General features: G+C 49.4%; 1 protein-coding gene across 1 annotated transcript in view; it reads right to left on the bottom strand.

Moving 5' to 3' along the window:
• GAS7 (growth arrest specific 7) overlaps positions 1-26006 on the bottom strand; it is a 224763-nt gene that overhangs the window by 25841 nt on the left and 172916 nt on the right. The window contains exons 4-6 of the mRNA XM_063112548.1: positions 19399-19484; positions 10549-10602; positions 288-377 (exon numbers count right to left, since the gene is read on the bottom strand). Coding sequence (XP_062968618.1) covers positions 288-377; positions 10549-10602; positions 19399-19484 — 230 coding nt within the window. The remainder of the gene's footprint in view (positions 1-287; positions 378-10548; positions 10603-19398; positions 19485-26006) is intronic.

Below are 26006 nucleotides of genomic sequence, written 5' to 3' on the forward strand. Positions count from 1 at the left end.
GCCTTCACTGGGCATCAAAGAAGACGACCCTCCAGCTTACCTGCATTCTGGCTGGAGTTTCTGTACTGCCGTGAACGAGAACCCTGCTGACTCTCTGAGATTTAAGGAATGATCTGGACTCTAAGAGGCTCTTAAGTTCCTACCTCAGATGCTAAATCTATGCCACTCTTTCAAGCTTCAACAAGAAAGGCCTCTCCCCTTTGAGCTCCAGGCCCTTCCTGCTCTTCCTACATGTCTACTCCTGGTCATCAGAGCCACAGTGTGGGGGAAACTGAGGCACCACTTACCCAGAAGTAGTCACAGTAGCTCCACTCAGTTGGTTTCAGCAGCTGCTGTTCCGGCATCATGTCTGGGTGAGGGAACGTCACACAGTTTATCTGTAGGGCACAGAAGGAGAAAGAAAATGACTTTACCAGAGTGTTGGGAGAAGCAGGGCAGGGCTTGCTCCTGGGACACTGCACTACAGAGGCCTCCCAAAGGGCCAGCGTGCACAGGATAGAACAGCTTGACAGAACTTGGATCTTCAGAGGCCCCAGAGGCCAGCATTTCAAATGAGGGGCAGCAGGCACTCACACCCACCCCAAGGGGCTGTGAATCACCACCACCTCTCTGGAGAGCAATTCAACAGGATCTATCACAACTGCAAACGTCTATGTCCTTCGACCCAACAGGAGCACTTCTAAGGGTCTATGCCACGGATATCCCTGCACATGTGTGCAGTGATGTACATGCAGAGTTTCTCACTACAGCACCATTTACAGTAGCACAAGGCTGGAGCTCAACCCTGCTGTCCATCAGTAGGGGAATGATTAGACAAAGCACAGGACAGACAGGCATCTATGGAAATCATATCCACCATAAAGGACACAGTGAGAAGTTCTGATATATTGATGACGAAAGTGTGCAGGGATATACTGTTAAGTGGAAAAAACCCTAAAATAACAGGCAAGGTGTATAACAGAATTACAGTATGCTGTCATTTGTGTTCAAGAAAGGGGGGAATGTATACACATTTGGTTATTTATGTCTAGGATACTGCTGGAAGCTAATAAATCATTTGCTTCCAAGGAAAGGAATTTTGGATGAAGATCAGGGGTAGGTCACCTTGTGCATTGTATCTCATGACACGTATTATATGAACAAACACAGCCTGAAATTATACTCTGGCATGTACACTCAGGGCTGGCCCTAGCCTTGGAGGATGCAGTGCAGAAACTTTGGGTTGTCTTGGACCCTCTTGCCACACACCTTCCTGGTGCTCTTGGCTTTTCCCACTCCATGAAGTGGCTTCAAGCCCCGATCCTGCCTCTCCTGTGGAGCTGGCTCAGGTGCTTCCTCTGTGGGAGCAGCCTGAGCCCCGTGAGTCTTAACCCCCCTTTTGGCCCAAGTGTCTGCAGAAGCGGGAGATGTTAGACGTGGAAGGGAAGAGCAACAGAGACCCCTGAGGCTCTGGGCATAGGACACAGACTCCAGCACTGGGCAGGGCAAACAAACGTGCGAGGCGCCCACCCCTCCAGAAACCACGGCTCAGAAGTGAGGATGAACAGCCTTGGCTTTGGGCAGGGGTCGGGGTCTGCAGAGATATGTCCATGGGACAGATGCATCTCAGCTCTTACCAGCTGTTGTCAAGGGGTCCAGTGATGCAAGATTATGGGATGACTTGAGAGAAGCTGAAAATTGTGTTTTATGTGAAATGTCTCAATTTTTAAATGTCGGCAAATAATTCAAAGTTTAAAATAATAATAATAAAAACAACAATACCGGGTCGGCCCAACCAACTCCTCTGCCAGCTAAGCTGAGTCACAACCTCTGGTTTAGAGGCTTGAGGGCAGCGAGCAGTGTAGCTGTCCCCCTGTCCCCCTTCCAGGGACACAGGCCTCACCCACAGTCCTGGGAGAAGAGCTTTGGGAGAAGTCCCTCTCCCCGATGCTGACATTGGACTGAGGTAAGGGCAGGGTTCCCACTCCAGATGGAAGATTGGCACAGGAGGAAGGACTGGGGCAGGGATGGTTCAGAGACCCCTGGGGATGGCCAGCACCGAATTCTGCCAGGGTTGAGGTGGGGCCCAACAGATTCCCCTGGGCTGGGGAGTTTTCTCCCAATGCTCCCAATGCTGCTGGAGGGGAGGGCCAGCCTGTCAATGCCAAGCGCCAGGAAAGGGTCCCCCCCAGTCCTTGTTCTGGGCTAACTCCCCACAGTGTGTCCAGAGCTGTCTCCCTCATGGGCCTCAACAATCCCTTGCCAAGCAGGTATCACTTGAGGCCACAGTGAAAACAAGGATGGCTTTCGAAGTTTCACACGTCCTTATTTTGTGTTCCGGCTATTCTTGTTTCAGCAAATGGTGATCACAGTCCATCTTTATTTTGCTTAATGTGGCCCATGAAAATTTCAATCAAATTTAATGATAAATGAACTAAGACATTAAAGTAAATCGGCATTAAGAACCATGGAGCTCACAGGCTGAAGGTACTCAGGAGCAGGTGGAAACGCCTCCTGGACTGCCCCGCCGTCTGTGTGTCTTCTGTGCTCTTCCCTGGTCTGTCCTTGCCCAAATTGTTCAAGGCCTTGGCCTTTTGTTGGCCCACAAAGGAAGACCTTTACCATGAGAGGAGGAGGCTTGGCCAAAGGTGTATCAGGATAGGAGGGGAAACTGGGTCTCTTCCAGCCTTCTTCTCCAGAATTCTCGAGATGATGTTCCCTTGGAGAAAGGATGCTACTGCCCTCAAGGATGCCCATGAAGAGAGACCCCATTAGCCTGAAGCAGGGGTGGTACCAGGGGAGCCCCTTCGATGACAAATCCAGGCTGGCTCCACACCCAACCGTCTGAAAAGCCACAGAAGATCTTCAGGAGGGCAGAGACCCTTCCGAAGTACCATTCTATCCCCTTTTTTGTCCTAGAGCTGAGGTTGAATGTGTCTCAGGGTCACCTGGAGGGTTTGTTAAAGGGATGGCTGGGTTCCGGTCAAGATGTTGGAATAGACGGTCTCCAGGGTCACTCTCTCCCACAAATCAACCAATTTACAACTATAAAAATGTAACAACAGCCAAGCTGGGGCTGCTGGAGCTCAGGGGAAGAGGAGAAAAGACCTACGGATTTCAGGAAGGCAGGAAAAACCACGATAGAGAAAGAAAAAACTGCTTGGAGCATTTCAAGCTACGGCTACTTTAAGGCTGGAGCTGCTGGGTGCATGGAGCAGGAGCCGGCAGAAGCTGCAGCTGTGCCCTTCGGATGGAGTTACTTGGAGGCAGGAAGAGAGAAGAGGGCCTTGGTGGCCCCCAGGACAGCAAGACCACTAATAGGGTTCACGTGGACCCACACAGGAGCGAGGAGCCAGAACAACTGAAAAAAGGGAGTCATTCAGAGGCTAGTGAGTCATCGCAAGGGACTGGGCCCATCCCATAAGAAGCATTTGGAGCACAGGCAGTCGGGGAGACAAGTCCCGGGAGAACACTGGGACACAGCAAGGACAGCCAATCGGCCCCCGCAATCAGTGCAGGACCACTCAGAGGAGACTGGTTGGGAATGCAGAATTGCATGGGGTGCAGTTTGATGAAAAAACTCAGGCTCTGATCAGAGTTTCTACACAACCCAGATACACTGAGTCCTGGAGAGCCGGAAGTACCTATAAGGTCAGCCATTAAACCCTGAGCTGCACAAAAAGCCTTCCCTAGGGAAACAGCAACAAAGCAGCAATTTAGCTCAACAACACAGCTCAAGTACTGGTTCCCACAGGAAGTTCCCCAATTTTAGAAGTAAGCAAAGGACAAAAAATTTGTTCCGGCCCAGGCACACCACCAGTGCCTCAGGACCACCAGGAGAACTGAGGCATGGATCCAGAGACTGGTCTCCCTGCTCACAACCAGGCACACAGCCAGTGCCTCAGGGCCTGCCTGGGAACCTGAGGCTTGAAGCTGAGGACTGGACCCCCGCCCACAACCAAGCACACCACCAGCACCAAGGAGCATGCCCAAAACATCACCTCCATGTGGGTGGCCCGCCAGAGCTACCACAGTAACTATGACTGCTACAAAAGTGGCTAGATGTCACAACCACCAAGCAGATGGTCCACCAGCCACTAGAGTACATTGATACTAGGAGAGTCACCAGAAGAGACCAAAGAAAAGAAGAGGATGTCTCTCTCCACAAAGCCCATTCCAGAGGAACAGAAGAAGCATCTGCTCTATGATAATACTGGGGGACCTGAACACACCTCTCAGCATTAGACAGATCATTTAGGCAACAAATCAACAGAGTAACCATTACTTTTTCAGAGGGAGAGAAGAAATCTAGGGTAACCAGTGGTGGGAGGGGGGAGGCAGAGAGGGATAGGGAGAGATTGGACAAGGGGCATAAAGAATAAGTACAATTTGTAACAATATACACACTAGTAATATTGATATGATCAACATATGTCAACACTGAATCCCCAAAATATGTATAATCAATTATGATTCAATTAAAAAAAAAAAAAAAGACACACATGGCTGGGTCCCACTCACAGAGGCTCTGATTCAGGAGGTCTGGGTGGGCCCCCAGCTCCCAGGTGATGCTGACAGTCCAGGGACCACACTCTGAGAACCAGTGTTCATGATCCACTCAGCAGGGATGGGGGCACCCCAGGAAGGTCCTGTGTCCCCCCCAAGAGAAGACACAAAGATAAACAAGCTACAGAGCCACAGAGGCCTGCTCTGAAGATCTGGCATGTTCTTCTGGAGAGACACCTGTTTGGAGACTAGAAGGGTCGGGGGCCTGGAAGGTGAGGGGTCCTGCAAATGGCCGTGTAACCACCACCAAAGGACTGCTGGTTGGGTTGGGGGAGAGGAGAGAAGGCAGGAGGATGGGGGAGGTTAAGGACTCATCCCTGTTACTGCTTCTGCCACTCTGTGAGATACCAGTCCTCGGATGGACTGGCCAGGGCCCAGGGTGCCTGTCACCACCTCTGTCAGCTCTGGTTTTGGGATTTCTCACGCCCAGCTACCCCACAGGGATTTCCCCCAATCCTCACAAAGCCCTGAAGCCCCTGGTGGGCATGTGGAGAACTGCACCTGGCCACCTCCTGTGAGAGGAGAGTCCTCAGGAGCCCTGATTCAGGTCCCCTACCAAGAGCTTCCCACACATTCCCATTTCATCTTCCAGCAGGAACATTGGCCTCCTTTTGTATGAGGAAACGAAGGGTTGTAGAAGCATCTGAATCCAGATCAGGCTGACCGCAGAGCCCTCAGCCACGTTTGCTGACCGGCAACTCAGTGCCACGCACCTGCTAGATCTTCCCAGCAATCTGCATGCAAACATTTGTAGCGATACTTCTCGTGATGGTTTGTTTCACATTTCTTCTAGCCAAATAGGCTGCTCCACGAGCTGAGGGGAGGCAGACCACCTTTTCTCTGCTGTTTCCTAGCACCTGGCACAGCACTGGGAACACAGTGGGTGCCCAGTAAATGTTTCTTGGTGCAATGACGGGAGGCTAGAGATACAAGGTACAGACTCTGAGCTCAACTGGTTCATAAATAAGATACTGTAATACTTTGGGGTAAATCTGTCCTGGAGTAAGCATGGGGTGCTGAGGCTGCAGGAAGGGCCAGGGATTCAGGGGAGGAGTCTTAGAGGAAGTGAGATTAAGGCAGTAAGAGCAGGCAGGCAGAGGGACGGGAAGGTGGAAAGAGTATGGCAGAAAGGAAAGGGCCCCGGGTGTGAGGATGCATGGCTGGGGAAGGCGCTGCTTAGTTTGGCTGGGGCTTAGAGTCAGGGAGTAGTCAAAGCAGACAAGAAGGCGTGCCCAGACGTCTGTCCCCAAGGCAGTGGGAGCCATGGAAGCATCTGGCAGGAGAGTGACACGACTGGGTTGCTCTTCTGGGTGAGCTCCCCCTGCTACAGCGTGGAGGACATGCTGGAGGGAGAATATGACTGTGGCCACCGGAAAAAGCTCTGCAGCGACCTGGAGGAGTCATGACAGTGGCTTGGAGCAGCACAGCAAAGAGGGGATAAGTATACAAACCTAGGGGTACTTTGCAGACAGATTTAGCACTATGAAGTTGATTTGGTGACTCTCATCCAGGGGTGATCTGCCCCCACCAAAGGAACATCTGGCAATGTGGAGGCACTTTTGGTTGTCACAACTGGGCAGAGAGGAGTTGCTATCACATCTGGTAGATAGAGGCCAGGGATGCTGATAAACACCCGATAATGCACAAGACAGCCCCCCATAACAAAGAGCCATCCAATCCAGCAGGTCAACAGTGCTGAGGCTCAGAACCCCGAGTTGACTGGCCTGGGAGGAGAGAAGAATGTCCATCCACTGGGATGGGAAACGGGAAGAAAAGTTAATCCCAGAGAGAGGAAGGTGGTGCCGGCAAAGGGAGACGGTGAAAGTTGTGTGGTGTGTGATGTCCAGCAAGAAATCAGAGCTGAAATGTTTATTTGCAACAGCCTAGAGCAAACTCATGCACAGGTGCAGGAAACCTGAGGCGCAGACAGGTTAACTCCCTAGCCCACTACCATGCAGCTTGCCCTGTCCTTCTATGACTTCCAGGCCTCAAAGTCAAGGCTCCTGGGTACCTGGATCAGAAGGGCTGGGAGGATCACACGGCTCCATCCAGCAGAGCTCTGGAGCCCAAGGAGGGAAGAGAAGGTGGGCAGACCTTTCCCCATGGAAATCTCCACGTGTGGATTCCTGACCCCTCCTGGGTGACATTTTCCAGGCGGTTAATACCAGGGTCCAGCTGCACCTCTGGGAAAGAGCTTGTCCTCCTCCCAAGGCCTCTCAGGCACAGCAGGAGCCTCAATTCCATCCTCCACCCTGCAAACACAGGTGACATCCTAAAGAGCCACTTTCCATTCAACAACAGCTAGTAATGTGACAGCCATTGTTCTCAGTGCTTTTTACACATTAAATCCTCACAACCACCCTGTAAGGCAGGTGCTATAATTATTCCCATTTTACAGATGAGGGAACTAAGGCACAGAGAAGTTAAGTAATTTATGCAAGACCACAGAGCCTATGTGTAATGGTGGACACAAGGTCTGAACCCAGACAATCTGGCTCTAGAGTTTGGGCTCTTAGCCTCCATCACACTACCTTTCCAATACGCTGGATGTAGCTGTGCCACACCCCCACCCAAGGCAAGGGCTCAGGAAGTAAGGGGTGCTCAGCAGAGAGCAGGGCAGGGGAATACCTCCCAGTGCATACTGTTTATGGGAGTCCCGGTAGCTGCTCCCATGCTCACTTGCTCTGAGATTACCAGCCCCAAACCAGCTGCACCTTCACTCTCGGACCAACTCTATTCTCTCCAACCCTCACATAAATGGATGGGGTGTCCACTATGCAGCTGAGACACACCAGGGCCATTCTGCAAAGGGGTTGCCAGAACCACAGGGCTGCCCCCAGGAACTCTCTGGGGGCCACTACGTGAGAGCCACTGAACACAAGTGTGACCCCTGCAGGGGATGCCCCTTTCCCCACACCCAGCTCTGGGCTGGGCTGGAGGGTAGCGTGTCTGAAGTACAGAGGGAAGGTGGCTTGACAGCCAAGGTCTCAAGCCCACAGATCCTGAACCTCGTTGGAGGGAAACCTATCCGGGAGGGCATGGGAGAGGAAAATGCCAGCTGGGATCTGTTGAAGCAGAAACAAGCCCAGGGGTTCTACCCCAGCCCCCCAGCTCCTACCCAGGGCCTGCGGCTCCAGACAGGCTATGCTGAGAAGCTGAGGCTGAGGACCCAGCAGTCCCCAGATTCCTCTTTCCAGGAGAGTGTGTGGTCAGGCGGCTTTGCTGTCATCTTTTCTGGAACCCTCCAGGTTCTGGCACGTCATGCTTCTGCCAAGGGCTGTGAGCTGCTTTTAGCACCCGTCACTCCCAATCACAGCCACTCACCTGCCAGCCCAGCACGGGCAACAGGAGGGACAAGAGCAGGCCAGGCTGCCAGCCCTGCACCCTACTGTCAGGTGGCCCCTGTGCCTGACCCTGCAAAACTAGCCCCAGGTCAGGGGTGGGAAGGCAGGAGTTTCAGAATCAAGCTCAGTCCTTGCTCCTCAGCCCTGGACACACCACCCTTTGCCGCCCCCAGGCCTGGCAATTTCTGCTCCATGGGATCAGACAGCATGGGAGGTCGTTCATCTCATTCCCACACACCACGGGGAGGGAGGCTTGTGTCCCAGCCTCCTGGGGGCAGAGCCGTCCCTTCCCTCTGAGTGTCTGCTCTGTGGGAAACCATGAGCTCTGGAGGAGCAGAACCAGAGAAAGGGGCTGGGTACAGGGAGCGGGTGCTGTGTGCAAGAGAAAGGAGCTGCAGTACAGAAGTCTTCAGTCCGGCCCACCGGCCAGGAAGCCCACCAGCCTGGGGAGGCACGGGGTGGTGGCAGCCAGGTGGTACAATGGGAAACGTCCTGGGCTGGCAGCCAGGAGTCCCGGGTTCAAATCCTGGGTGCTGCTTCTCACTTGCTCTGTGACGTTTGGCCAGTCCCCCCTGTCTCAGTTTCCCCAGCAAAAATTCTCCAAGACATGAGTGTTTGTTTAAAACCTCTGGGTGGTGTTGGTGAAAACACGGATTACCCGGCCTGTCCCAGAGACACCAGTTGTAGGTCTGGGGTACCCTCCAGGAATCTGCATTTTAAGCAAGTGTCTTGGCTCCGAGGATGCCGATGACATTTTGCAGATCACCTTGTGAGAAGCACTGACGCAGGTCAGCAGGAAGAAACGGGGCAGCCACTGAGGAAGGGACGGATGAGGTGCGCTGCCCTGAGGCGTGCCCAGGGCCACATCAGCCCACTCTGACAAAAACTGAGGCTCTAGCCATAAGACAGGGCCCAGCAGGTACCCTCCCCTGTGGGCTGGCACCACCACTGCAGGCCTTTCAGGCAACTCCGGGTGGCATAACACACACTGCTTTTCACTTCTTATTGCCCCTTTTGGTTTTTCTTCTAGAATTCTAGTAAGTCCCTCTCACTTTCTCCTCTGCCTCCTTTCCCCCCATTTCAGGAAACTTTTAGGAGCTCCTGCTTTGCCCCAGCACTTTGTGGTATTTTGTGACAATTTGAGGATGAGGACTGTGCCCTCTGGAAGTCTGCACCTGGGGACTGCAAATGCCCTGCCCAGCCCCGTCAGCTCCACCAGTAACACTGAGGCTGCTGCTGCCCCACAGTCCAGGCAGGCCGAGCCATCCTGCCTTCAGGAGGTGAACTCCACTGGCATGGGGAGGTCCAGAGTCGTCAATGACCCAAGAAACCCAAGCCAGCTCCAGAAGGGCATGGGTGGCAGGTACAGGCATAGCTTTCAAATCCTGATGCTTCTTAGCTGGGTGACCTTGGGCAAGGTACTACTCTGCACCTCAGTTTCCTCTTTTGTAAATAGCATGATGATAATACTAGTGTGGATTGAGCACTTACTGCATGCCTGGCTCTTTTACTAAGCACTTTATACATATGGACCCATTTCATCCTTCCACCACCCCAATGGTGCAGACGCCCCATCTCTCCATTTTATAGATATGGACACTGAGACATGAAGATGTCGAGAGACTTGCCCCAGGCTGTCGCACGGCTTGTAAGTGATGTAACTCACGCTCTGGCTTCATAGCTCAGGTTCATAACCACCATACTCTATTGATATTGACTCTATTACCTGCACCTCATACAGTTAGTGGAGAATTAAACGAGCCACTTGGAACACTAGTTGTACGTGATAAATGCACACAAAGGTGGCAGTGGATATTACTGTTATTATTTGCCTAACACTTTTTTTTCCCAGAGCAGGATTTTTAGCCTGGATGAGCCAGAAAAATGTACCCACTCTTGGTCAGAATGGTTTAGGACTGTATGAGATGGAGTCTAAGAGAGCAATTCCTGTTCCCAGCTCTCCAGAAATTGTGCCAAAATAGCACACCTAGGAGCACACTTCTCGAGTCTCCAAGTAGGTGGCTGTTTGGGCAGCTGGATGCCTCCTTTCCCCCCTTGCAAGGGGGCACTGATGTCCATCCCCATCTTCCCAGAGCAGAGGGCTGAGGTGGGGTGGGGGGACTGCTCTTCAGCCTCTACATGGGGACTTGGCGGGCATTTCAAAGAGCCTGGGAGGTGGGTTGGCCACTCTAGGCAGAAGCTGCTTGCTTCCCGTCAGAGACTCCCAGGAGCTCTATTCTTAGGGTGCTTTCTCTTGCTTTTAACTTTGACATCTTCCAGAAGGTACCATGCACAAAAGCAACCCTGCATGGCTGTAATTTACACATCATGTCGCTTGCACACAGCACAGTCCACCCCCTTCAACTCGCTCCCCCACACATACCTTCCCCCAGCCTGCCCTGCAGACATGGCTTCTGCAACGTCCCACCTCCTTCCACTCATTCCCCAGAAGGAAAAAGAGAAACGTGAAATTGACAGAGGAAGGGAAAGTGGGGACGGGGTGGGGAACTTCAGTGAAATCCAAGCTTTGGAACTTCCCCGATTCCAGGCTGGGCATCACTTCTGCTTGGCGGTCCACATCGCCATGGCAACAGCCCAGCTGTGGCCAAATGCCCTAGCTTGCCACCCAACCTGGGAGTGCCCCGCATGAGCCACTTACTGTGATGGTGTTTTCCTTGCTTTGCTTTTTGCCTGGTGACGAGGATCCCAGATTCTGGGGAGAGAGGCAAGAAACACTGTCAAAGCTATTCTCCATGTTGGACTTTTTTTCCCCATTCAGGTTTCCTGAGGGTGGAGGGATTGGTTAAGCGCCCTGTAACTCCTAAGTCACCATATTCTGGGCCAGGGCAGGCAGGAATGTTTTTGACTTCATGCTGCTCCTGTGCCGGCTCTCAGGCTGGAGGAAGCCTCCTGCACAGGCTCTGAGAGAACTGCTCCAAACCAGGTCTGTCCTCCTCTCCTCGCAGTCTGTGATTTAGGGAGTTAACCCCTCCACTGCCCTCTGCTGGTAAACAGTTCAGCATGCCGCCTGCTGCTGGAAGTGGCAGAACCCACTGGGGAGTAGAGAGTTAAGGCAGATTGCAGGCCACCACCTCCTGGCATTGAGGACTCAGCACATGGCATTTTACTCTGAAACCCCCAGGTCCAAAACATCAAACCCTAAATACACATAACGTGCACTGGGGTGCTGCTTGGTCACCTCCATGACATGCTGCTCTCCCAATCCTGTGAGCCAGGAGGGACTTCTTGGCCACACCGAGTTTCAGCTTGCATTCAGTCTTTGGATTGCCTTTTTATGTCTTTCCTGTTGCAGCAAGAAAACCAGAGTCCCAAGAACTCTGAACCCACAGGTCCTCAGCAGCTTGCCAAAGGGCTGTTCTGGTAGAGAAAATTAAGGATTGCCAGCTGAAAATGCCACAAAAGAGAATGCTCAATTCCAGGTCTTTATTGTTCCATTAGCAATTATGTTAGAGATTCAATACCAGAGGTTTCTGAGCAGGACCTGTGAGGTCTCCTGTCCTGAGCCACACAACACACTGGAAAGCAGGCTTACCCCTAGGGCACTGTGGGCAGCCATCATACGTGTGCCCGGGACTCAAGCACAGTCTTACACTATCCTTGGTGGAAAGTAGGGAAGAGGCTGTCACTTTATAGATAAAGCCCAGAAAAAAAGCATGGAGGGGTTCTCCAGTGAACCTCAAGGGAACCAGCAGCCCCCTGGCCCCCAGGCCAGCACAACCCTGAACAGCCTGGCAGGATGAGTCCTGCTCAGGAAGCCATCAGTGAATCACGCTACGCAGTGATCTTGATGGCGTCCCTGCCATGGTCTCACTCTGACTCCCCTGCAGTCCTACTTTGGATGGGGGTAAAGTCAGCTTATGAAAACAAATATCCTTAGAAATCTAGAGAAAAGAACCTCAGAGATCATCCATGTCTCTGGATAGACAAGAAAATGATTACTAGCTTTGAGATCCAGGCCAAGCAATCTGACTTCTTTGAGCCTCGGTTTCGCCATCTGTAAAATGGGTTGTTAATACTGGACCTCAAGCTTTGAAGTGTATCAGAATTAACTGAGGAAAGCACACAAAATAGAATCCCAGCTGCGTCCCCCGGCAGGTCCCAGGTGGGGCCAAACCCTCTGATGCAGAACCTGAAGACCTCCCTTGGAGGCACACCGATCTGATCTACCTTCTGTCATTTTATCATTTTATCTATTTATGGCAACTCCTCTAGCAGCCCCAACAGGCTCCGGGGCCACATCAAGTGTGTGGCCAACTACAGCTTCCACAGACATTTAAATCCATTATTCATTCAGCTGACCCGCCCTGGACCCTCCCAAGATATCAGCTCTTCCCCAGGGCACTTGCCAAAATTGCCCGGGGAGGAAGGCGGACTGAGGCTGCTTGGCAGGGGCTCCAGTGCCAGTCTCCAAGGAGAAGAGATGGGGGCAGAAGTCTTTCCACAGGTTCAGCCATGAGGAGACACTGGCCAAGCAAATGCATGCCAGGAAGGGGGAAGGGTAGCCTTTGGGATGGATTATGTAGTTTGCAGGAGTCTCCCTGTCATGGACACACGTCACCACCACCACTGTGTTCCCACTTCAGCCCACTGGGGAGGGCAACCTGCACTCCAGCAGCCTCGATGACAGCCCTGGAGACTACATATCGCTGCTGGCGGTGATGAGGAAGAGGATGAGGCGGATAACTGTAAGAGGGAGGAGGCGCTGCAAGAGCTACTGTCTACCGAGTGCTTGTTCACCACGGCAGGCACCAGGGTCAGCACTTGAACTACTTAATCTCACTGAATCCTTACGACGCCTGCCAGTTAAATGGCACCAACTCTGTTGTACAGATCATGAACTGAAGCTTATAGAAGCTACTGTGTTCAAGTCACAAGGCTAGGAAATAGAGGAACCCAAGTCCGCATAACTCTTTCCTCTATCTTCTGCCATCTCTCCACTTTGAGACCTGGGACAGGATCTTGTTTTCCAGCTGTCTTTGCAGGGGGTACAAAAAGATCTCCATCATCCACATTCAGTCATCTCGGGACCACTGTTTGTACAGGGCTTTGTGGAATGAGGCTGGACACAGAGGTCCCGCTTCCTCCCTATAACTTGGGCCAGGACAGAAATACAAGCAATGGCTTTGAGTGTGGGTGTTCAGAATATGGGTGTCAGCAGCTTCCCTGATCGTTGCCCTATCAGCTGTGTGCAACTTCAATCCGTGCTGACCAGGGTGGTCACAGGCAGTCTCAGGCTCTGCGTTTGCTGCTGTTGGTCTGTGCCTATTACTCTAACTTCATATACATGTGTCATATACATGCACTATATATATGCATTTCACACACACCCCATCTCATAGCACACCACTAAAAGGGCCTCATCACACCTCACCACACCACATAACACCTACTACCTAGAAACTGGTTTCTAGATACTACAAGTATTTGTCACTAAAAGGAACCCAAGCTCCTTGGAGCTAATTCCAAATGCAAGGTAGACCCGGAACATTCCTGTTGTGCCAGGAGATAAGAAAGTACTCAAAAAATGATGGAAAGATAACCAAAGGACACAGGAGCCAGCTAAAAGGTGCTTCCACAGTCCAAATTTGGGACAATTTGAGTACAAATATGAATAACAACTACAAATGATTAACTCCAAAGGCGGGTAGGAGGACATTTCTTTACAGAAGAATGCCAATAAAAAACACACAAGAAATCAGAAAATCACCATCTGTAAACCCCAATGTCAAAAGAGATTCAGGCCATGATCATCATGTATGCTCAAAGCACCGTGTGAAAAGACTGTCAGGGAACATGGTCTCGCGTTGGCACTCCATAGATGACGACAAAGTAGAAAAAGAAAATGTACCCCTGCAAAACACAAATCTGGTAGTTACCACATTAACCAAGAGCTCAAACTCAGCCTCCACAGTAGGGTGATAACCTGGGATTCTGTGCCTCCTGGCAAGGTGCACGAAGAGGTCCTCAACACACCCCACACAACAGTCTTGCCAAGGCTGCTGACCTGTGTCTAAGCATCAGCAAACAATGAGATAAGAATGTGGGTCACTCTAAAAGGCCATTGACCCGGACTCTTCTAAATAAAAAAATAATTAATTAACATATAAATAAGTCAATGTGAGACAAGACAAAAGAAAAAACGTGTGCGGGACGGAATCGTCATGCAAAGACTAAAGCTAGAAATGAGATGAAATGGTCAACAAAAGAATATCACCCAGCCATAAAAAGGAATGAAGGTCTGATCCTTGTGCTACAACATGGACCTTGAAAACACGAAGCAAAGTGAAAGAAGTCAGTCACAAAGGACCACACATTGTACGGTTCCATTTATACAAAATGTCCAGAATAGGCAAATCCACAGGGACAGACAACAGAACAGTGGCTGCATAAAGCTTGGGGGGATTCTTTGCGGGGTGATGAAAATGTTCTAAAATTGATCGTGATGATGGCTGTATAACTCTGTGAATGCACTAAAAACCACTGAATTGTACATTTTAAACGGGTGAATTGTGTAGTATGTGAATTACATCTAAACAAAGCTATTTTTAAAAAAGAAAGACTAAAGAGACAAAGCAATTAATGTACCCATGTGAGAAACCGGAATGGGTCCTGGATTGGGAAGAAAAGCAGATATAAAAGGCATTTGGGGACAATAAGGGAATTTGAATATGGATTATATATATTAAGTGATGTTACTGAATTAATGTTTTCTTAAGTGTGACAATGGTATTGAGACACTTGATACCATTCAGATATGAGGGCACTTCAAAAAGTGCATGGAAGGATTTGTATTATCTTTCAATTCTACTTTTCTATGCACTTTCTGAAGTACCCTCATACATTCTGAAATAGCTGCATTTAAAATATGTGAGAAATTTGTTTTAAATAATCCAGCAGGGGGAGGGGAGTCAGGGGAGGAAATTGGAGCATAAATGAAAGAAAATTGGCCGAATGCTGGTTAATCCTTGAAGCTAAATGACAGGGCCGTGATACTTTATCATTGTATTCCTTCTACTTTTGCAAAGGTTGTCAAATGCCCTTAATACACTTTAAAAAAAATTTCCTTTGCCTACGGTTGCAGACACTCCTTTTCCTCCATTTATTTTTTAACCCCCACCCTCTCCCCACCAGCCTGGTGTCCTGACCCTACCTGGGCAGCCCTGCTGTCACCCTAAGGACCACTGGTGGGTGGAAATGCACAGAAGGTGCTTGGCAAACTGTAGCGGGTCACTCACAATTGACTCAGCAAGTCACTGTTCCTAATGTCTTCTCAGCCCTGTTTCCTACCCCTGCAAATAATCCCCTTTGGCAAGTGGGATCCTGTACAAAACCCCTTCATGGCCTCCCAGTGCTGTCAGGATAAACAGGATCAAACGTGAGATCCTCATAATATAAAGACCGTTCAGGCTCCTCAACTTCTATCCCCTACAACCCCCACCCCAATTTAGTAAGCCACAGCCACTCAGCCTCTATGGGTTCTTTGAAAGCACTGGTCTCCTCCAGGGATCTGCATATGCTGTTCTCTCTACCTGGAATTCTGTTCCCCACCCCCCACCTCTTTGGCAAGCTAAACCCTTGCTCATCTTTCCAGTCTTAGAATATCTTTTCTTAAGGAGTCCACTCTTGACACTTCCAACACCAACCACCACCAGGCTAGGTCCTCATAGCACACAGTTCTTCCAGCCCTCACCACTGCTGAAACTGTGGAATCATTTTTCTAATAAACTTCTCCCACATCAGCTATAAACCTCCATCAAGGCAGGAGCTATATCTGTTGATGTCTCAGTGCCTGGAAAAGATGTAAATGCTTAACAGAACACGTGTTATTGAGTTAAGGGGCATGGGGTGGTAGAGATTGAGCTTCTGACCTCTCTCTCTGCCTTAAACTCCGTCCTCCAATGGGTCCCTTCAGTTTACAAGCACTTACTCCCACTTTCTTTCCTCTCTCCTGTGTCTAAAGATAGTCTTCCTGGGGAAGCTCATGGGAAGCCAGAACAATTGAAAGGTGAATCACAAAAGGTCCTGGGCACTGGTGGGCAGGAAGGAAGGGGACCGGTGAGGACTTGCTTCTGCAAAGGCTGGCAAGACTATTAGCCTTTGATCCCTCGCCCCTGCCCCCAGTCAGGTGGACCCTGTTTATCCATACCCAGGCAGCCTGCCCCCAGGCTGCAGAACCTAAACCCTCCACTGGGTGGCACCAGATCCCCACCACCTGTGCCCATCTGCCCAGGTCTCCTGAGCTGGGCAAAGTGGGGGGCAGGCCCCCTCAGGAACTGATGGGCACCCAACCACTGGTTCTACCCATGACAGAGCATAGTGAAGCTTCCATGAAAATTAGGAATGCCTGTCCCCTCTCCCCAACATTCCAACCTTCCTGATTAGCTCACTCAAGGAGGCACAGCTAGCAGGCAGCAGAAAGAAAACACAACAGGCCTTTTAGATCTAGAGTCTTTCAGTCTGGGTTCTATCACTGTGACCTTGAACAAGCCATTTCACCCACCCCACACCCTACATTTCAAATGGGCATGTGTTCAATTCCTCACTCCTTCATTCATGTTTCAATTGCAACTAAGTGTAATTATTATGAGTTATAATTGACACCGGGGACGGTACGAATAAACCACTCTGCTGTAGATAGTTGGGGATCTCTCTGCAAACACCAGACCTTCTTAATCTATGTTCAGCCTTTAGTTAGCACCTTTTTGGACAAGCAGTTTCATACGTTCACAAACTAGGATAAAAAGTTGTAGCTTTTGTATCCAAATGTTACCCTAAAAGAATGACATTCTAATACCACCTAGAACGAGGACATTCTACCTCACAGTTCTGGGAACTGGTGGAAAAATGCATGCTTGCCCTCTCCATGCCCTGCATTATTTATTTTTGTTACCCTGATGATACCTCAACCCTCAAGGTAATCATCCTGAAAGAATCCTTAGTCAAATCCGCCTGTCTTTAGGTGTCACTGCCTCCCCAGGACTGGGTCTCTGGAGCTGGCCTTTCCTGAATCCCAAATATAAGCATCTCCGTTCTAGCTTTTACTTTTTAAAATAAAAATTGGGGGCCGACCCCGTGGCTCACTTGAGAGAGTGTGGCGCTGGGAGCGCAGCGACGCTCCCGCCGCAGGTTTGGATCCTATATAGGGATGGCCGGTGCGCTCCCTGGCTGAGCGCGGTGCGAGCGGCACCACGCCAAGGGTTGCAATCCCCTTACCGGTCACAAAAAAGACAAAAAAGTTAAAAAAAATTAAAATAAAATAAAAATTTGTATCAGTCCTCTATAAAAGTAAAATGTATTTATTTTAAGAAATTTGAAAACTAGTGAAAAGTAAAAGAAAAATAGAAATTACCCATGATTTTGGACCAAGGTTTCTCAACCTCAGCACAACGCACATTTTCAAACTGGATAATTCCTGGCTGTGAGGAGCTGTCCTGTGCACTGTAGGATACTTAGCAACACCCCTGGCATTTACTACTAGATGCCAATAGCACCCCCACCCAGGTGTGATGATCAAAACGTCTCCTGGTTGAGAACCACAGTCTTAGATGCAGACAGAACCACCATAAATGCTCCAGTTTATTTTTCTTCCAGTCATTTTTCTTCACGTACGAATAGATTTCCTATTCCCAAATAAGACTGACTATACATGCAGCCTGTGCTCTGCTTTTCCTACTCAATGTTATGTTACGAGCATTTTCCCAAACCATTAAATTTTCTTCAGAAGAATGCTCTTAATGGCTGCATAATATCATTGGCTGGCTATGTCCAGTGCCATAATCCATTTTACCCATCCCCTGTTGCTGGACAATTAGGTTGGGTCCAATGTTCTAGTGCTGCAAATAATGCTTGAGTGAACAGCCTTACATATAAATCAGAATCCTTGAGTCTATTCCAAGAAGAGATACTGGAAGAGAAATTCCTGTGTCAAAGGCTTACAATGCACACTGTTAAATCAGCTTTTGAGATATGAGTTATACCAGAATGCTTTGCTTAAATGGTTGAGTGAGAACTTTGTAGCATTTCTGGAGGTAGATGTAGGGAGTGACGTTCTGTTAGGGAACAAAGAATGATTTTGGGGGTGGGGAACTGTTTCCCATATTCTTCCTGATGATGTCCAGCTTTTCTTGTTGTTAAACCACAGCGGAACTTGGGCTGATGTCTTCAGAAACACTCTCAAGTCAGGTGACAAATGTCCATCACTTTAAACAGATTGACAGAAGCTGTGTTGAGAAGGCTGTTTGGGGGCACAGCAGGAAACACACAAAGCCAGGGTTGATTCACGATGGGTGATGTAAGCAGAAGAGAGCAGGGGACAGAAACACAAGCTCTGTGCTACTAAGTCTGGATCCCCACGACTCAGCCTGGTCCCCAGGCCAGCAGCATCACCATCTCCTGGGGGCTGGCTGGGAATACAGAACCTCAGGCCCCACCTAGACCCGGATCTAGCATCTGCGTTCTAACAAGAGGCCTTGGTGACTCAGAAGTCCACCAAAATTTAATAAGTCCTGACATAACACTGATGTTCAAACTCTTTTCCAGAGTTAACAGAACTGAATCTGAGCCCAATACTCAGCTTCCTAAAAGAATAATAATGTTTCCAAAAATTAACACGCTTGCCTATATTAAAACTGAGTGTCACATTTTAGCCAATTGTACTAACAGACCACAGGGTCTTTCAGTGACTGGCACATATAAGCCACTGTATAAGCAGCTATTGCTACCATTAACATCAGCAATATTATCACCATGATCATTGTTAATTGTCATTATCACTGTCATCATCATTGTCACCAACACCCCTGGGGTCTGGCATTTTAATTCCTGGAAAATGTTGGTGGAGTGTGGAAGCTTCTTTAAGAACATCTTCTTGGTAATTTATGGGTAGACTAAATTAGACTAGTCCTTGATTCCTTAGATGCAGCTTAATTCCACCGTAAAAACCATGGGACCTGGCATCCAAGTCCAGTCTGACCATGGAGTGACCGTGTGACCCTGTACAAGTCACCTGACTGGTCTGAGCTGCAGTGACCTCATGTATAACATGGGAAGGGAACTGACCCCTACCTCACACATTTGCACAAGTGTCAACTGAGATGGTGATGAGGAAGCAGTTTGGGGATCTTAAACATACTCCCATTTCTTCCATCCCATCACTGTCTGTGCTCGCTTACAAAACGAGATGATCAAATTTTACTAATGTCCATTGTGAGTAAAGTCAGGGATGGGAGGGGTCGGGCAGAGAAAAGAAAAAGGGCCCAGTCCCTCCATCCTCTTAAAGTGATGGGAAACCTAGACTCCAGAGAGCAAAATGGGACCCTTGGCCCTAACACGGAACACTAGAATGACTCAGATACACCAAACACTTTCTACGTGGGTGCAGAGCTGGGCTATAGCCACCTGGACTCCCATGTCGTACCCATCTTCAATAAAACCTTCCTGGGCCTGCATAAGCAGCTACCCCTACACCTCCCTTAGCGGGACCCCTTACCTGGGAATCAACGGTGGATTTTCGGACACTCATGTGGGCAGTCTCTGCGGGGTGCGCTGGGGTCCCTGACGCGTGGTATCCATTCACTGTGGGGACAGAGACACGGCTCAGATGCTGTGTGGCCACGGATGGGCACCCCCAAGTGCCGGCCATCGCAGTGGCTTCTCCCACCTCCTTCCCTGGTTCTGGGAGGTCTTGCAGGGCTAGGACTCTCTCTCAGGACCTTATCAGTATCTGCAGAGCTGGAAATGGGTTGGGAGCATCTCTCTAATCCTCAGCACCCAAATTACTAAACCCTCAGGGGACAGAGTTTCTTCCTGAACCCAAGAGCAAAAGGAATGTGCTTAACACAAGATGAGGTTGGCACAGTCTAGCTGCCATTGCTGCAAATGCCCATCAGCTGTGGTCACAGGTGCCGATCAAGGGTCCAGTCTCTTTCTCTATAGAGTCAGGTGGTCCTTCCACCACCTTCCTACAACTTCTCTACCCTCACCCTCAGAGCAGTGTGATGTGGTTATAATGGAAGGAGGAATGGATTTATTGGTTGCCATGAAACTTGGTTCTGCCAATCATAGCCAGATGATCATATGCACAGCTTTTTTGATTCACAGTTTTCCTAAAATTAAAAAAAAAAAAAATCTGAGGTGCTAAAGTTCTACCCCTGTGACTTTATGTCTCTTGGGGGACACTCTCTCATGTTCCCAATGGGTGCTGATAAACCTCCTTTCCACAGGGCTGGGAGAGCCCTGATTTGTAGTGTTTGCCGATTTCTGTGGCATGAATACTCCCGCCATAGCCGGTTTCAAGCCCCCAACACCATCACATGCTCCTGACATCATGAGTTCACACTGAGGCCCATTCAATCTCAGTTCCCAGAGGTGGGGCTGCTCTTGCACAGATACAGTTACGTGAGCTAAGGGGAGCAGTTTCTCCTCAGTGAGCCTCAGCTTCTGCACCAGTAAATGGGGATAATTCTACCTAGTCTCCAAAACTACTTTGTTGGTGTGACACTCCCACCAGGCAATCATTGCAAAAGAGATCTATAAATTACAAAGTACTTCATTTAAAAAAAAAGGCAGCGATGAAGGAGGGGAGGGCTGCCACTTCTGTTCCTGAATCTAGTCCCCATGAACCATAAGCGTGCATGATCTCTGGAGACCAGGAAAGCATGCCACCCTCATGCCCCAGGCTTGGAGGAATTGCCGATACATATATACAATGCAGATCAAGATATACAAGCTGATGTCTAGCTCATGACTCTTGAGAAAGCTCTGCAATGAGGCAGGGACCAAAGGAGAAAAAGGCTGGAAGTCACCAATACCTGCCAATTTGGAGTGGAGGTTAGCAATGGGCAGTGGGGTGATGAAGGCCACCCCCTGTGTGACCTTTTTCATGCTAGGGATGTACCCCATTCCCTACCCCTTGCATCGAAATATCCAAGGCCACCTGCTGGCAGAGCCATGCTCAGCAGCAAGCCTGTGGGCAGCAGGGGCTTCTCCCTGATCTGCAGGGTCTGCTCCATACTCTGGAAGAAAGATGGGCACACTCATGCCAAGAAAACAGAAAACTGGGTACGGAGCAGGTCCCTAGTGCAGTGACTTGGGGACATGACAAGAAACAACAAATTAACCCTGTGTGGCCAGCTACAGGCCTGGTGCTCACCCATATCCCCCAGGTGGCTGGCCAAATGCTGCTAACATCCGCCCAATAAAAAAGGCATCCTAAGAGGGGAGGCTGGGATTCCAACAACAGCAGGGAGAACGCTGAGGGGACCAAGGAGAATCTACTCAGATTGGCATAAGCTCCACAAGGAAAGGCATTAGACGGATGATAAACGCACCCCACAATGAAGCAAAGCACTGGAGACATGGTATGATCAAGCAGCACAGTACTGGAACGATAACACACAAAAGCCGGGATGTCCAGAGACGGCCAGAGGAACCTCAGTGTACAACTTTCAGTCTAGTGCTGATTAACAGACAAAGACAGGGATGCAGAAGATCTGAATCATTTCATTTAAAAGCTGATGGAAATAGATGTATCAACGATCATATCCTACAAAGACAACATCTTTTGCCAAGAAGCCATGTAACATTAAAAAAGTTGGCCATACTTAAGCCACAAATAAACTGTCAATAAATGGCAAAAGGCATAAATAGCACAGGCCACAGTCTTTGACCAGAAAGTAATAAAAGCAGATATTAAGAATGAAAAAGTAAATATACAAGGTCCCCAACTCTCAGACACTTGGAAATTTAAGAAAATGCGCTCTAAAATAATCTCAGGTCAAAAAGGAATTTAAAACTGTAAAGAACATATCAAAATAAATGAGATAAGACCTGAAATATATTAGGAGGAAAATCCACAGCCTTAATTATTTCATTACCAAACCCAAAGGAACAAAAATAAATGGATTAAACATTCAACTTAAGATTTTAGAAAAATATTTAAAAGGCCAATAAAATAAACCAAAGGAAAACAGGAATATAAATGTGGCAACAGAAATTAATGAGTTAGTAAACAGGATAACATTAGCAACCCAGGGCTGGTTCTCTCAAATTATCAAAATGGTTTCAGGGGACACTAGAAACACCATAAAGGGCAAAACCTTTGAAAAATTCCCTCTCCCCCTATAGGCACCAAACCCAGATGGTTTTATGGGCAAATTCATTCAAACTCTCAAGAAAGAAAGACCTAGGCACAAACTGTACCAGAGCACAGAAACACATGGCAGTTTTGCCCACCCGTCTATTTTACAAAGCCAACATTACCGTGGTCCTCAAATCTAACGGGCAAAGCAAAACCGAACCACAGTTGAGTCTGATGACGAAAATGAAATAGGTGTTTACCTGAGCAGGTAACCTGACACTATATGGAATGATGCAGGGTTCCTGTGAACTAAGGTTGCTCCCCAGCTCCTGAGGGCACAGGCTGTCCTCTGACCCCCACCCACTCCCTTCCCAGCACCTCAAAGTGTACACTCGATACGCTGTCTCCAGCTTCTGCCCCCTGGCTCCCCCCTGGCTCACAGCCCGACATACTAACAGCAGCCAGGAACTATCTAATGCACAGGCATTTTGCCCCTAATCCAATGCCTTGTTCTCACTTCAGTTCTGGTCTGTCAGCTGCTGGCTAATTACCACTCATGTCAAAGCAATTACTAGGAAAGAACAAATGATCTTCCATTCAACCATTTCTCCCCACACAGCAGCTCTCCTCTGACACCCTGTCTTGGTGCATTTTACTCTAATACTCCCAGGCACGTTCAGAAAACGTTATCAGTAGAGATCTGGACGGCCATGGCCCACAAGGTCCTGGCAACTCGCACCCAGGAGTGTTCTAAATTGGCCGTCCCTGTCCTCTGGGCTCCCAGCTCGCTATGGGTCAGCCACAAAACAAATGAGGCCAGAAGTGGTGTTTCTGGGGCCTCAGCTTCTGGGGAGCGGGGGGAATAAAGTTGGTCGAGCATCACTCATCACCATAGGGAACAAAATTCAGTTTGGGGATATGAGAAAAAATGTAAAATGCCAAACTCTGTTGTTTCTAAGTTAAAAAAAAAAAAAAAGGGAACAAAAAGCTCTATCTAGTAACCTTAGCAACTTCGAATATAAATACAAACACAGGCACCACAAATTTCATTCCACTTTATGGGCAGTTAAACAGATGGACAAAGAGAGGGTTTGGGAGATGCTTAATGAGAGGAGGGGACAGACGTCTGGATAGAAAGGAAGAGAAGGAGGTTGGGGTGAGGGGAAGAGGAAAGAAACGGGGAAAAGACGGAGCATAAGAAAAGTCAAGAAAGACCAAGCAGCAAAGGAGAGCCAGCCAAGTCTGCCACCCAGGATTTACCACCCAATGGCCCAGCGGCCACTTCTCAGTCCCAATGCCAGCTCTAAAGAGTCCCACCCTCCGATCCCCACTGTCCAGGTTCTTGTTCCCTGAAGAACCTAAAAATACAAGAAAATCAACCCTGGCCATGCCCTTATGCCTCCTTTAGTTCCGGTCTAATCTCCCTGTCTCTATGCAATGAACACAGTGACTTCCTTCCTCAGGTTAAGAAGCCCAGGAGCCTCGAGGCCCTTGTTCTTGAAATTGCGTCTCCTTCCACTCTTCTGTCCTTCCACCCGTCTGCCCAGCCACCGGCCTCCCTCCCGTCTATCCCACAGTAAACGTGGCACGATGTGGTGTTTCCCCAGCTGCGTTACACAAAGCACCAATTCTGCAGAATGTTTATTATAGATGTTAAGCAGAGAAGGTAAGGAGTAGGGACTTAGGGTCCAAAGAGTGTGAGGCAAATGCCCCCATTATTCATATTTAAGTTACTTTATTTACAGCAGGCCTTTTAAAATGTGCTGCTGTGCTGTGGCTCTCTAACGAAGCAACACGTGCACATTCCCACACGCGTGCACAGAACCTGTGCGGGGCAGTAAAGCGGGACTACCGTGGAACCCACTTTGGGAGACACGGCTGTGGCTGTAGAAACGCAGGTTTGGACATCAGGAAAACGCTGGAGCCAGTTCTGTGCTCAGCACTGCCGCCTCCTTCCCCTCCCACCACACCCCGTCAGGCCCTGGCAGGTGGCTCTTCTCTACTCTCCTTCTCAGGAGTATCCGGTATCTACCTTGGTCCATTTAGAGGAGCAGCTTTACACTAATTGCCTCTGTTCCAGAAATTTCTGTCTGGCCACCTGGTCCTCACTGTTTCCCCTGGTTGTCTAAGACGCAAACTGTGCTCCCAAAGATGGGACTGATAATACATTTGCCCACGTGGCTGTGAATGATTGAAAATCTGTGGCTATTCTCCGGGAGCATCCAAGGTTAAACTGGCCTTTTTAAAGTCCCTGTAGCCTCAGCTGACAAGAACACTGGTTCTAAAAGATCATATGAGCCTCCTCCCAACAGAGAATGTCAGGGCCTTCCTTGAAGTCAATGTGCAGTCTAGTTTAGGGTGTGGAAGCGGCTCTGGAACTAGCAACTTGCTAATTCTGCCATGAGGGAGGGTCCCGTACAGGAGAGGAGATGTGCACAGGGCTTCCTGATCTAGGGAAGAAAGTGTGGGCAAGGGCCTACGTTTGCACAACTGTCTATCTGCACACGCTCTTGGCTGGCTCCTCAGGCTCAAAGGCTGGAGCTCCCTGATCTTCAGCCTCTGCAAGGGCATTTGTTCACTTCCCTTTGACTGGGCCCTGGGCTTCCATGGGGCTGCTGGAAGCCTAAGGATGATCCCTAGGTGAGCTCAGCCTGAAACCGGCAAAGGCAGATCCTGAGCCCAAGTTTCCTGAAACACACCCCCCACCTGGGCAACCCCAATAAATAACAGATTTCCTCTATCCTTCAGAAAAACACAAACACACGCTCAGTGCATGCCCCAGGCCCAGAGGCTCAGAAAGGAATTCAGTCTCCACCACACCGCACTGTGCATGCAGCAGCCACTAGCCACAGGTGACTATTTAACCATAAACAAATCAATTTAAGTGAAATCTAAGTGTAATGTGGTTTCCAGGATTAGATCCTAGAATAAAAAAGGGCATTAGTGGAAAAACTCATGAAATCCAAATAAAGTCTAATGTTTACTTAACAGTAACGTACAATGTAAATTTCGTAGTTTTGACAAATGTACTGCAGTTATGTAAGACACTAACAGGGGAAACCGAGTAAAGGCTACACAGAAATTCTACTAAGTAGCACCGAACATTCAAAGAGTGGAATCTAATTTGTGGGGGGATCTGGGCGTGTTTCTAGATCTCTCTCCCCCGCTGGTAAGCTGGCTGGCTGCACTTAACTGGCATCCACCAAACCTGCACTAAGAATGAACCAGTCCTGATGGGTGGGTGGCCCCTCAAACCCTCTCTGGAAGCTCACAGAGCTACGACACACAAGTAAAGCTGGGCCCTGTGGCTTCCTTCACCCCTCGTCCCCATGAAGGAGAAGCTGCCTATGCACGGTTTGGCTAGGTTAACTTGCAGTCCCCCCCGCCGGCATTCTTCCTGTTTTTCCATGTCCTTCTTCAGGTTTATGTTTATGGTCAAGAAACGTGCTTGGGCTTTCCATACTGCCCTCACCCCCGCGCCCACTCTGCAGGTAACTCCCCCGTCACAGCTAACGGAATGCAGTCTAGACAGAGCCAAGTGCTGCCTGGAGGCTTCTCAACACACCTCTGCTGCATTCAGCTGTTTACCCTCCACCCCAACCCGCATGCTCTGAATGAAATCCCAGCACCCTCCTCTGGCTTATGGGGCTGGCAGGCTCCGCCCCTGGCCACTCCCCTACCTCATTCCAACCACTGCCAGCACATCCCACCCTCGAGACACGCTGGCCCACTTCCTGCTCTCAAATGTGCCAAGGTTATTGCTGCCTTGAGGCCTTTGCACTAGCCTGGCCTAAAACCACCTCCCCATCCATCTATCTGCTTGTTCTGGTTAAAGCTTGATCTCAACATCATTCCCTTGCTGCAGCCTCCCCTGACACCCCAGGCACACTCTCTGTCACACTGTCATTCCTTGCCTTAGAACAGGCAGGCTGTATCTGACATATTTGTGTCTGCTAGTTTGTCTAACTCCCCAACTAGAACGGAAGCTCCCTGGGAGTAGAAACCACCTGTGTCTGTCT

Source organism: Cynocephalus volans, chromosome 10 (assembly GCF_027409185.1).
Source record: "Cynocephalus volans isolate mCynVol1 chromosome 10, mCynVol1.pri, whole genome shotgun sequence".
NCBI lineage: Eukaryota > Metazoa > Chordata > Mammalia > Dermoptera > Cynocephalidae > Cynocephalus > Cynocephalus volans.